The sequence below is a fragment of the Amphibalanus amphitrite genome, unplaced genomic scaffold (genome assembly GCF_019059575.1).
Source record: "Amphibalanus amphitrite isolate SeventyFive unplaced genomic scaffold, NRLGWU_Aamphi_draft 000230F_arrow, whole genome shotgun sequence".
NCBI lineage: Eukaryota > Metazoa > Arthropoda > Thecostraca > Balanomorpha > Balanidae > Amphibalanus > Amphibalanus amphitrite.
The window spans coordinates 438,030-451,158 of record NW_024881725.1 but is presented as its reverse complement, the minus strand read 5'-3'; the positions used below and the strand labels follow the sequence as shown (position 1 = coordinate 451,158).

At 53.3% G+C, this 13,129-nt stretch overlaps 1 protein-coding gene and 1 long non-coding RNA gene across 3 annotated transcripts; both read left to right on the top strand.

Annotated features, from left to right (window-relative positions):
• Positions 1-1,799: 1,799 nt before the first annotated feature.
• LOC122385771 (circumsporozoite protein-like) lies at positions 1,800-13,075 on the top strand. Its single transcript, XM_043374261.1, has 2 exons — positions 1,800-2,095; positions 12,059-13,075. Exons 1-2 carry the CDS (start codon positions 1,987-1,989, stop codon positions 12,697-12,699), a joined length of 750 nt encoding a protein of 249 aa, XP_043230196.1. The 5' UTR covers positions 1,800-1,986; the 3' UTR covers positions 12,700-13,075.
• LOC122385772 lies at positions 6,159-8,182 on the top strand. 2 transcript variants are annotated; one of them, XR_006257263.1, is made up of 3 exons: positions 6,160-6,989; positions 7,152-7,566; positions 7,950-8,182. It is a non-coding gene; the product is annotated as an uncharacterized LOC122385772 (long non-coding RNA). The 2 variants fall into 2 exon arrangements; XR_006257262.1 differs by having other exon boundaries at positions 6,159-7,566.
• Positions 13,076-13,129: the final 54 nt, after the last annotated feature.

Below are 13,129 nucleotides of genomic sequence, written 5' to 3'. Positions count from 1 at the left end.
TTGCACGCGCTACATTTTGGTGCCAAAATTTTGAAGATCGGACAATATTTAGTGGCACTTTTTCAGTTCCCCGTCCTTTGACCTTGAATTTGACCTTGAAGTTTGACCTTGATGAAAATGGTTTTCGATGTGCGGCTAGAACTTTGCACGCGCTACATTTTGGTGCCAAAATTTTGAAGATCGGACAATATCTAGTGGCACTTTTTCAGTTCCCCGTCCTTTGACCTTGAATTTGACCTTGAAGTTTGACCTTGATGAAAATGGTTTTCGATGTGCGGCTAGAACTTTGCACGCGCTACATTTTGGTGCCAAAATTTTGAAAATTGGACAATATTTAGTGGCACTTTTTCAGTTCCCCGTCCTTTGACCTTGAATTTGACCTTGAAGTTTGACCTTGATGAAAATGGTTTTCGATGTGCGGCTAGAACTTTGCACGCGCTACATTTTGGTGCCAAAATTTTGAAGATCGGACAATATCTAGTGGCACTTTTTCAGTTCCCCGTCCTTTGACCTTGAATTTGACCTTGAAGTTTGACCTTGATGAAAATGGTTTTCGATGTGCGGCTAGAACTTTGCACGCGCTACATTTTGGTGCCAAAATTTTGAAAATCGGACAATATTTAATGGCACTTTTTCAGTTCCCCGTCCTTTGACCTTGAATTTGACCTTGAAGGTCAAGGTTTAGGGGTATATGGGTTCGTTTTTCGTGATCCTCATGGTCCAATTGACCTTGGACGAGGTTTTGGCTAAAATCGGTGCTCGTCGCTGGAAAAGTCGCTGGCGACGTCGCCAACTTCACGGACATCAATAATTCTGCATAGGGTGCAGACAATGTATTCTGCATCCACAACAATCTGGAACAAACCCCCTTTTCTCAGCAACACTACTTTCCATGCAGCACGACAAATTTAGGATATTTTGCCCACTATCCATCTTTCGAAGCATTTGCTACTGTAATGGTCTTCAAAACTTACATTTGTGCTCAAGTACCTAAGAAACAAAAATGAAACGGAACACGTGTGATTGAACAGTGAACAGATACCGATGACCCACTGTCAAAAGTTTTAGCACGATGATCTCAGAAAATGGCAAAGTTAGCCGTCTTTACTTTTTCGGTAGTCCATTCACATTTGCGTGAGTTATTGGCATTATCAATGCTTTAAAATGCACTTATCGGTACCTTTTCGACATGGAACATCCTCAAAGCTCGCAACGAGCCTCCGCTCGAGTGCCGCTCCCTACCCCCCCCCCCCCCCCGCTTCACCGGCCATGGCCTGGATTTCTGCACCCGTGCACTACGCCCGTGGGCCCCTTTAAGCTAGCACTGGGCCCCCCGGGTCAGCGCAGGGGCCCCTTTGCCAAGTTGGCCCCTCCCCAAACTCCAAGTCTGCGACCGCCCCTGAGCTGGGCCATGGATGGATGCCACAAGGGAGCTCCGTGGCCGAATGTTACGCATGAGGCAATCCGAATGACTAAAGACGGTCGTGACTTTGGTATGCCGAGGCTGATCGATCGCGTAAATATCGCACACATTCCAGCTGGAAGCACCGGCCGGCCGGACAGGGGCCTGGTGGTCCCCCTAGGGGCTAGTTGTGTCGGCCGGCTGACGTGACTTCCAGGAACCCGAATGGAACATGCCCCACAAGCCATTTACGTAACTACAACACCGGCCCATGCACCCGCCCGTGTTGTACGTAAGTACATGCATCGAACCAGACGCTGTGGCGTCACGGACCGTCCTTGGCACGCTGCATACGAGTGCATTCCGTGTCCAGGGGCACCGGTCGTGGGAACACGGGCGCACACCATCCGCCGATCACCCCGGGCCGGGCCCGGCCGATCGCCCTGGCACCGGCCACGGGGTACCGCCGGCACCCGAGTCACTTGAAGGATCGCGTCGAATCGATCGTCGTTGGTGACGATGCCGACGGCGGCGGCGGCGGCGGCGGCACGGTCCGGTCAGGCGCGTCGGTGACGGCGGCCGCGATGGGTGTGTGTGCCAGCAGCCCGTCGGCGGGTGCCGTGCTCAGCCCCGGGTCACCGGCCGGGTCGGACAGCAGTGACAGCGCCGCCACGCAGAGGGACTTCGAGAATGGTGAGAGACGGGATGGCGGGGTGGGGTGAGGGAAAGGGTCATGGGGGGAAGCCAGGAAAGGATGTGTCATGGGATTGAAATAAGGAAAGTCCCACATGCCATATGAGGATGGGGGAGTGAGTGAGCGGGCAGGGGCTGGTCAACAGGTCAAATAGGGTGTAAGAACGGATGAGAGGGATCATGAGACCCATGAGACGAGCCAAAGGTAGAAGGGATAGATAGGAATTAGGAACTGGTGAATGAACAGGAAAGAATGTTGACTGTAGTTGTGAACTTGAAGGGAAGTAAACGAGACTGTTACCTGATACCTATAGAACGAAACGGGTCTGGCATAAGGTTGTCACATCTGCGACATTTTTTTTTTCGTTGTAATTTGTGCGTCCATACTCCATGCCATGACAAAATTCAAGTGAGAAATGCACTTCTCATCTGGTGCGAGGGAATAGAAAGAAGAGGTTGATTATTTCGCAAAACAGAGTATTGTCGTTGTTGCGATTGTACGGTGATATGTTATTCGATTTTATTTAACCTCGCCAGCCGAGGGGGTGGGGGGTGGGGTGCCGTCCCCATATATTTTTTTCGCGATAGCTCCGAACACGCTGGCCATAGAGAGCTGAAACTTGCCATACATGACCTTTGATTCAAGCCGGATCTTTTGACACCAACCGCATTTTCGGGCCAGGTCAGGTCACTGACCTATGACGTGAAAAAAGAACCTCTGCACGGTTTTCAGATGTCGCAACTTCGCAACGCCGTCACTGCCAGAGGAGCTTTCACAGGGAAATGAAACTTGCAGGATCTAATATCCATTACGAATCTCATAACTTGTATATCTCAGATTTTTCCTAAAGGTCATATGAGCCCAGCCAGCCTTCCCAAATGGGGCCCATATGGGCTGAAAGTGGGGCATCTGGGCTTAAGTGGGCATGGGCTACATGTGGGCTATTATCTGGGCTAAATCTGGGTCCCATATGGGCTGAGCCCCAGCAAACATGCCCACATGGGTCCCATATGGGGTGAACATGGGCCAAATGGGCCCACGTGGGACATGGGCTACAGATGGGCTACCCACATGGGCCCCATATGGGATAAAAATGGGCCAGGTGGGCCAAACGCATGTGGGCTGGAGATGGGCATCCCATGTGGGTCCCATATGGGGTGAACATGGGCCAGATGGGCCCACGTGGGACATGGGCTACAGATGGGCAACCCATATGGGCCCCATATGGGATAAAAATGGGCCAGGTGGGCCAAACGCATGTGGGCTGGAGATGGGCATCCCATGTGGGTCCCATATGGGGTAAACATGGGCCAGATGGGCCCAGTGGGACATGGGCTACAGATGGGCTACCCATATGGGCCCCATGTGAGATAAAAATGGGCCAGGTGGGCCAAACGCATGTGGGCTGGAGATGGGCATCCCATGTGGGTCCCATATGGGGTGAACATGGGCCAGATGGGCCCACGTGGGACATGGGCTACAGATGGGCTACCCATATGGGCCCCATATGGGATAAAAATGGGCCAGGTGGGCCAAACACATGTGGGCTGGAGATGGGCATCCCATGTGGGTCCCATATGGGGTGAACATGGGCCAGATGGGCCCACGTGGGACATGGGCTACAGATGGGCTACCCATATGGGCCCCATATGGGATAAAAATGGGCCAGGTGGGCCAAACGCATGTGGGCTGGAGATGGGCATCCCATGTGGATCCCATATGGGGTAAACATGGGCCAGATGGGCCCACGTGGGACATGGGCTACAGATGGGCTACCCACATGGGCCCCATATGGGATAAAAATGGGCCAGGTGGGCCAAACGCATGTGGGCTGGAGATGGGCATCCCATGTGGGTCCCATATGGGGTGAACATGGGCCAGATGGGCCCACGTGGGACATGGGCTACAGATGGGCTACCCATATGGGCCCCATATGGGATAAAAATGGGTCAGGTGGGCCAAACGCATGTGGGCTGGAGATGGGCATCCAATGTGGGTCCCATATGGGGTAAACATGGGCCAGATGGGCCCAGTGGGACATGGGCTACAGATGGGCTACCCATATGGGCCCCATGTGAGATAAAAATGGGCCAGATGGGCCAAACGCATGTGGGCTGGAGATGGGTATCCCATGTGGGTCCCAGATGGGCCCACGTGGGACATGGGCTACAGATGGGCTACCCATATGGGCCCCATAAGGGATAAAAATGAGCCAGGTGGGCCAAACGCATGTGGGCTGGAGATGGGCCTCTCATGTGATATGGGCCCCATATGAGATAAAAATGGGCCAGGTGGGCCAAACGCATGTGGGCTGGAGATGGGCATCCCATGTGGGTCCCAGATGGGCCCACGTGGGACATGGGCTACAGATGGGCTATCCATATGGCCCCATATGGGATAAAACTGGGCAAGGTGGGCCAAACGCATGTGGGCTGGAGATGGGCATCCCATGTGGGTCCCATATGGGGTGAACATAGGCCAGATGGGCTCACGTGGGACATGGGATACAGATGGGCTACCCATATGGGCCCCATATGGGATAAAAATGGGCCAGGTGGGCCAAATGCATGTGGGCTGGAGATGGGCATCCCATGTGGGTCCCATATGGGGTAAACATGGGCCAGATGGGCCCAGTGGGACATGGGCTACAGATGGGCTACCCATATGGGCCCCATATGGGATAAAAATGGGCCAGGTGGGCCAATCGCATGTGGGCTGGAGATGGATATCCCATGTGGGTCCCATATGGGGTAAACATGGGCCAGATGGGCTCACGTGGGACATGGGCTACAGATGGGCTACCCATATGGGCCCCATATGGGAAAAATGGGTCAGGTGGGCCAAACGCATGTGGGCTGGAGATGGGCATCCCATGTGGGTCCCATATGGATCACCCATGTAGGCCCCATTTAAGTTACTCCAAGAGCATAAAAGCAAAAAAGGTGACTGTTGTTCATGTGAATTTTGGACTCCAAGTACATCAAGTTCATACATGATGCCATATGGGCTCAATGTAGGCTGACCCATATGGGTCCCATGTGGGGGCCGCGTGGGTCTCATATGGGGCCTACGTGGGCTTGCCCATACGGGTCCCATGTGTCACCCACTGCTATTCCCATCAGGGGCCCATATGGAAGAGGTGGGGGGGGCCATGTGGGCCCCATATGGGAACCATGTGGGCATGTTTGCTGAGACATGAACATTTCCTTTACTACAAAATGTTGGTATCTGACCCGACACCTATCTGGGCTGGATGCGGGCAGCATGTGGGCAAACTGGACATCAACAAGCTGGGCACACCCAGCCGGGGCCCACATGGGGCCCGGCCACCCACATGGACAAAATTTACTACAAAACTTTGTTAACTGACCCGACACCTAGGTATCTGGGCTGGATGCGGGCAGCATGTGGGCAAACTGGACACCAACACGCTGGGCACACCTAGCCGGGGCCCACATGGGGCCCAGCCGCCCACATGGGCAAAATTTACTACAAAACTTTGTTAACTGACCCGACACCTATCTGGGCTGGATGCGGGCAGCATGTGGGCAGACTGGGCACCAACAAGCTGGGCACACCCATCCGGGGCCCACATGGGCAAAAGTTACTACAAAACTAATTGTTAACTGACCCGACACCTACACCATATATAAACATTTCCTTTATTACAAAATTTTGTTAACTGACCCGGCACCTATCTGGGCTGGATGCGGGCAGCATGTGGGCATACTGGGCACCAACAAGCTGGGCACACCCATCCGGGGCCCACATGTGGCCCAAATGGGCAAACTTTACTACACTTCGTTAACTGACCCGACACCTATCTGGGCTGGATGCGGGCAGCATGTGGGCAGACTGGGCACCAACAAGCTGGGCACACCCATCCGGGGCCCACATGGGGCCCAAATGGGCAAACCTTACTACAAAACTTTGTTAACTGACCCGACACCTATCTGGGCTGGATGCGGGCAGCATGTGGGCAGACTGGGCACCAACAAACTGGGCACACCCATCCGGGGCCCACGTGGGGCCCAAATGGGCAAACCCCAGCCAGCATGCCCATGTGGGCCCCACATGGGCAGTTGATGGGCATGGTGGGCTAGGTGGGCCATGGGCTAGAGATGGGCAAATATGTGGGCTGCATGTGGGCCCCACATGGGCTGCCCACATATTTTTTGGCAGGCATAATGCTTGATAATGAGATTGCTTGCACATGTACGAGGGCATATCCAGGAATTTTGGTGAACACAGGCATTCACGCGGTGTTCCTGTATGGTGGGCTTAACATGGGCACTGCGTGGGCAGCCCATGTAGTGGGGTGTAGGTGGGCTGGATGTGGGCAGCCCATTATTTATTTTTTCACTGTCCAATGTGTATGATATTACAAGAAAAAAGAACTCGCTGTTTAGTCTCATGCCTCCAAAATACACTTCGACGTCGTGAGGAAGTCGCATAGTTGATGTTTGTGAGACCAGCTACGGCTGATATTGGACAGTCAATGTTGTGATTGTGTCGTATGATTGTGTCGCCTGAGCCCGCCCCTGCGCGGGCGACCCGCCGGCGGAGCTCGGCCCACCGGACGGGGCCTGGGGCCGCCTCTGCACCGCCCGGGGCGGTGACCGGCCGACCGGCTGGCGGGGCTGCGGCGTCTGGGCGGGCCAGTTGGCGTTGAGACTCTGAGTGGTGTGCGTGTCCAATAAAGCCTTAATTCGGGCGGAACCGACACATGGCGCGGTCGGTATTAGCTCGAACCCGCCCATAGTGAGTACAAAGTGCGATGAACGAAAGTGAAAGGAAGCAGGAATGCGTAGCCGTGGCGGCCGCGCCGCAACCACGACCGCGTTCGAGTCTCTTCGGAGAGGCGCGCCCGCAGCGACGCCAGCTGTATCGCTAGTTGGTCGAGTTGGAGTCGCAGCTGTGACATCAGGACGTAGTCGTCCCATCTCTCCTTCCAGAGGTAGAAGGCGTCACTGCGGTCGGTGGAGATGTCCAGTCGGTCAGGCCGGATCGGCTGCAGGCTCGTCATACCACAGCGATTACGAAGGACTGTTCTAGAAGCCCTCCACGCCAGCCACCTGGGGAAGGAGAAGACAAAGGCCCGCGCAAGACAGATCGTCTACTAGCCCGGGATCTACCGGGATGTGGAAAATGTCACCCGCTGCTGTACCAGCTGCCAGAGAGATCTACCCGCTCAGCAGCAAGAGACCATGATGAGGAGACCGCCAGCGGAAAGGCCGTTCGAACTACACATCGACTTTGCCGATCACGCCGGCAGGAAGTACCTCGTGGCAGTGGACAGATACTCCGGGTGGCTGTTTGTCGCCGACCTCGGTGTAAGCGCCCCCGCTTACACCGGTCCGAAGGACGATAGCAGGCGTCATGACGAGCGCACTCGCTACGCGACTAAGCGTAAATGGACGGCACGGGAAAAGGGCTTTCGGCGGTACCCGGCTTTTTGATGTCGTGTTCAGTAAGTAATGGTTTTATCTCTTTATTTAATTGCCCAACTCCCTTGGACACCTGATAGCGGATGTCAGAATAACAGCAGCACTCCCATTCATATGTTATTTCAGGTGTCGTCAATTACTGTCCGATTAGCGAATTTCAAGCAGCCGACTTATAAAGCGCTAATGTCCTTTGTGTCCATCATAATCGGACCTTGTATGTTTATTCTGCATCAGATTATTTCCTGCAAAAAAAAATATTTAAAGATCATTTCTCAATTATTCAAGTCAAATCAGATGATGTTACTTTTAATGCAGGTAATACAGAATCATGGTAGAACACAGCACGGGCAATACACAATTCGCTTATGTGTCTGCACATTTTACATTGCTGGTGCTTATTTTACAGGAGCCGTGCGGCGGAACGGGCTTACCCAGGACACCAACAACGGCCAGCTGGAGGTGGCGCCACGAAAGTGGTTTACGGGTGCCAGGAACCGCGACGGAGGCCGCCAGGAGAGGAGACCAGCTGGAGTTTTAGCGGAGGAGCAGATGAGAGAAGAAGTCTAGAGATGAGCAGAAGAGAGCAGAGAGTTTAAACAGCATTTTTGTGTTTATCGATAATATAAATATTGATCACTGGCAGTTTGTTTTGTTGCGGTGGCGAACGTTCAGCAATGATCAGGGGGAGTGATTGAAATAGCAGACATCGATTATATTATAATCATATTGAAATTAATTGTAGGTTCTGGTGGGAACTAAGATGGGCTTTGGTGAATATTTATTGATTAATACAAACGATGCTAGGGAGGTGTGAGCCAGCATGGGGCCCACCTAGGGCCCACATCTGCTGGCCCACGTGGACCCCATATGGTACCCACCTTGAGCCCATGTGGGCCTGCCCAGGTGGGCCACATATGGTACCCATCTTGAGCCCATGTGGGCCAGCCCAGGTGGGCCCCATATGGTACCCACCTTGAGCCCACGTGGGCCAGCCCAGGTGGGCCCCACCATTTACCCAGGGACAAATTTATGTGGGCCCCACATGGGCTGCCCACATGGGTCCCACCAAGTGGCCCACCTGGGCCCCATGTGGGGCCAAGGTAATAATGTTGGCTGGGTATGGGTCCCAGCTGGGTCCCATTTCGAACCCACATGGGCTCCAGGTGGGATTTTTCGCTTATACCCATTTGGGTCCCGGCTGGGAAAGCCCATATGGGACCCGGCTGGGCCCCATATGGGTCCCATGTCGAACCCACATGGGCCCCATGTGGGATTTTTCGCTTATACCCATGTGGGTCCCGGCTGGGAAAGCCCATGTGGGACCCATATGTGCCCCGGCTGGGCCCCAATTGGGTCCCATTTCGAACCCACATGGGCCCCATGTGGGATTTTTCGTTTATATCCATGTGGGTCCCGGCTGGGAAAGCCCATGTGGGACCCATATGTGCCCCGGCTGGGCCCCATATGGGTCCCATTTCGAACCCGCATGAGCCCCATGTGGGATTTTTCGCTTATACTCATGTGGGTCCCGGCTGGGAAAGCCCATGTGGGACCCATATGTGCCCCGGCTGGGCCCCATATGGGTCCCATTTCGAACCCACATGGGCCCCATGTGGGATTTTTCAATTATACCCATGTGGGTCCCGGCTAAGAAAGCCCATGTGGGACCCATATGTGCCCCGGCTGGGCCCCATATGGGTCCCATTTCGAACCCACATGGGCCCCATGTGGGATTCTTCAATTATACCCATGTGGGTCCCGGCTGGGAAAGCCCATGTGGGACCCATATGTGCCCCGGCTGGGCCCCATATGGGGCCCATCTGGGCTGCCCATATGGGACCCAGTTGGACGCCCATGACAAACACATCTGGGCCCCAAGTGGGCAGCCCAGATGGGCCCCAGTTTGCTGCCCACTTGGGGCCCATATGGGCCCCATTTGGGAAGGCTGGCTGGGAGGTCAGGTATAAGTCAATGGGGAAAAATGAAAACTGCTATTCTGGCGCCGGGAACGATCTCCAACTATCTCAAGCACATAGAATCATGATTTGATGCACTCCTTGCAAGGTTACATGCGCCAGTTTTGCAATGTGAACCTTGCGTGACGTCATTTATGACGTCATTAGGGTCATATTAGTTTTTCGTCAATAACTCCCGATCAAATTTAGCTAGCGAGTTGGGAAAGCCACCAATGAACTCAGGAAGACCTGCCGAATCGAATGATATGCGACATGACCTACTTTGACCAATTTCGTGACCTGGGGGCGCTGACCTGACCGTAACCTGAGGTTAACACCCGAAGTTGACCTCACCCAAACAAAAAGTATATCATGCTGCCAAAATCGCAGTTCTGTGGCCATGTTTTGCGAAGTTATTTACCAAGACGGAACCGTACCTTGGGACCTTGGAGCACTTGATCTGTCCTGACCTCAGAGGCTACCGGTGACCTAGGACCTTTAAATCGGGTATCGATCTCTGCGTCTCGTAACGGCGCACACGCTCCTTTTTTCCGCGACGCGCTAGCTCCACCAGGGGCGAGGGGGGTCGTACCCCCCCCCCCCCAGGCCGGCGCGTATGTAGAAAACCAATAGGTCCGGGCCGGCGAGGGTTAAAACATTGTAACTAATGTTTTCTCACCGAAAAAAAATACATATATTCTAACCACCGTTCGGGATAAGAGCGAACCTAAGACGATATCTAAAATACAATAAGTTTCGTTTTATACACAGAGGCCTAGCTGTGAGGTGCCAACTGCCAGGTTGCCCTAGACAGGTGTAGCAGATAGGCGAGCACTATAAGAAAAATATCGCAGCACCTTTTTTAGCCGGCAACAGCATGAATATGCCATGCCATTGCAGGTCAAATGGAACCAGTCCCATTCCTCTTTCCATCTCCGTAAAGTGTCACAGCATTAGCAAGAACTCCGAATGATGATTCATTTTTAGTGACTAAATGTAATGAATCGATGAAATGCGTCACATAAATGCGGAGCTCCCGTCCTATCGCTCATAACATCAAAATTGGCTTCAGTCGCATTGCAGGACTGGACCGCATAATGCATGTGTGATCTACCCACGATTAGCTATTCTCCCGGAATCTGATTTCGATCTAAATGCAAATCGAGGTCATTTGTTCCGCATGTTTCCCACGGGGACCTTGTTATGGCGGTAAGCCGAAAGGTGTCCTCCGCAGACCAAACGCTGCTTAGCACACATTGTGAGTGTGCTATTCGTCACAGTATAAGTAGGGCCACAAACGCCCAGATTATCACATGGCGTGCCACATGGCAGTCCCCATGACTTACGATTGTTGTGTCAACAAATAGGTAAAACGATCTGCCCTTTAGTCATGTAATCAGCAAGCACCTATAACTGGGCACTACCTGTCTGCACATATCTACCTACTGATCATTAAATATCTGAGCATTATGTTGCGTCGAAAAAAAAGCGAGATGCGAGAAGAGCACAGAGTGGGAAAGATAGTGAAGAATGTGGACCGTGGTGCATTTCGTGGTGCATAAGCGAACATTTCTAATGTAGGTAAACATCAATTGCGGCGTAGGAGAAATATTTGGAAGACGTAAGCACATCAATGGAAGGCGTAAGCTCTCGCCTCAATGATACAAAACGTTTAAAACGCCAGCTGCTGAGGTCTTTGACGTCAGTAACCGGCTTACAGTGTAAATACCGCCCACATTGTGTCGTGATGCCATTTTTCCTACACTGTATTACGTGTAATTCCCGCTACCGTCTGCCAGAAGCGACATGTAAATAGTGGACGTCGAGTAAACATCACAGCAGCGGCCAAATGGTAATCCAATAATCGCTGTCCCAGTGTACGGAACTGCTGCACTAAAGGTCATCCTGTGGTCAGATCAATGGTCGGTGCCGTGGTCCGGGGTTCGGCCAGACGGACAAGGCCCGTTTCCTTGCGCCAGCGACAGGAACAATTCCCATGTTGGACTCGAAGACGGTAACCATAACAAACAAAATACACAAAAAATAAATGAACTTTTAGCAGCAGTTCCTCGGTTCAAGCTAGCTTATCACTGGTGTCCGCCGCTGCTGACTGAACATCGGTTACCGGAGGTCGGAGCGACGTTACCCCTATCCCCGGGTAACCATAGCTGAGGCGGCACAGCTGAGGCGGAAATCCAGCCGGGGGTGTCTCAATGGGGGGGGGGGGGGATGTCCACCCCGGCGGCGAGATAGACGGAAACCGGGACATATGGTCTGGCGAGCTCGTGACCAGTGCAGCAATTTCCACAACGTCCCGGGCGTGTTGTAAGAGGGAAAAGTCTGTGACACGACATAGGGGATGGCGTTAGGGCAATGGTGCTGTCGACATAATGGCAGGCGCCTGCAAAGCTGATGGGCACGTTGATGCGTTCTTGTAATTGTGGTATCAGGAAAATTATTTGTATTTAGGTCTGAGCGGTTTCAACAGATCCGCTATTGAAACGGAATACTGCGCAAAACTGTGAAGTGCACTGTGTAAAATCCCTCCCCGTTCCGACAGGGATCGACAACTCGTCTCTGGAGATCCCGGCGGACGGCGGCTCGCCCTCGCACGTCCCCGCCGGCCGGAGGGTGTCGTTCTCGCTACCGGAGCAGGCCGGGACGTCGGGACCGCTGCAGGACTCGCCATCCGGGGAGGATTCAGTCAGCCAGCTGGAGGCCAAGGCCGCCTCCTCTGCGCACCTCAGCCCGGCTGACGGTGGTGTAGGTGGAGGCGAGGGTGGTGAAAGTGCACCTGGTGATGGTAACGGAGATGGTGGAAATGTGAATGGTAACGGTGAGGGCAACACGGGAGACGAAGGTAACGGCGATGGTAACACCCAGCCTAACGGTAACGGTAACGGAGACGCCGCTAATAACGCTGAGGGACAAGAAGCAACGGAATCTCCGCCGTCGAACGAAGGAGCCACTGACGAAGCAGCTCAAGAGAAGCCGACGGAGAACAGCGAGCAAGGAGCCGGAGAAGCGGCAGGCGACGTACCAGCGAACGCCGAAGCGTCCGGGGCAGCGGACGGAGAACAAGCGCAAGAGACATCTGGCGGCGGAGATGCTCCACCAGAAGCGGCAGATCAGCCGACAGATAGCGCTGCAGCCGACACGGGTGGCGATGGTCCTAGCTCGGCCGATGGCGACCAGGGATAAAAGGAAACTATCGCACCTCTCAAAAATCATATCAGATTAGCCAACACCAATACGGGAGCATCAGCTAATCGCTCGGGTTCCGTCAAGTGCCGTATGGTAATGAAAAGCTTTGAAACTGTTACGGTATGCGGTCGAGCACATCCGTCCAATCGTGTGCAAATGTTGTATCTTTTGGATGAACGTTATCGACTTTCAGATATTCTATTTCACGCAAAATGCTGCAAAGGAAACTGCGTGGTCCGGTAAGCGTATGCCTTGGCCGCCGTCAACTATGACCATTGCCTATATACGATAATTTTCGGATAGATATCAAGTGTCCATGTGAACGCACGTGCAATCGAAATCAATACATCGATCGTAATATTTACGAATACAAGACCGCGTTTCATTTCTACACTCATTAGAAATTGATAAACAGAAAACAGACAAG

What these genes read in the sequence shown, in the direction of transcription:
- LOC122385771 (XM_043374261.1), top strand. Translation starts at nt 1,987, where the DNA reads ATGGGTGTGTGTGCCAGCAGCCCGTCGGCGGGTGCCGTGCTCAGCCCC. An exon ending in GCAGAGGGACTTCGAGAATG is followed by an intron (nt 2,096 to 12,058) that starts GTGAGAGACGGG and finishes CCGTTCCGACAG; the next exon opens with GGATCGACAACTCGTCTCTG.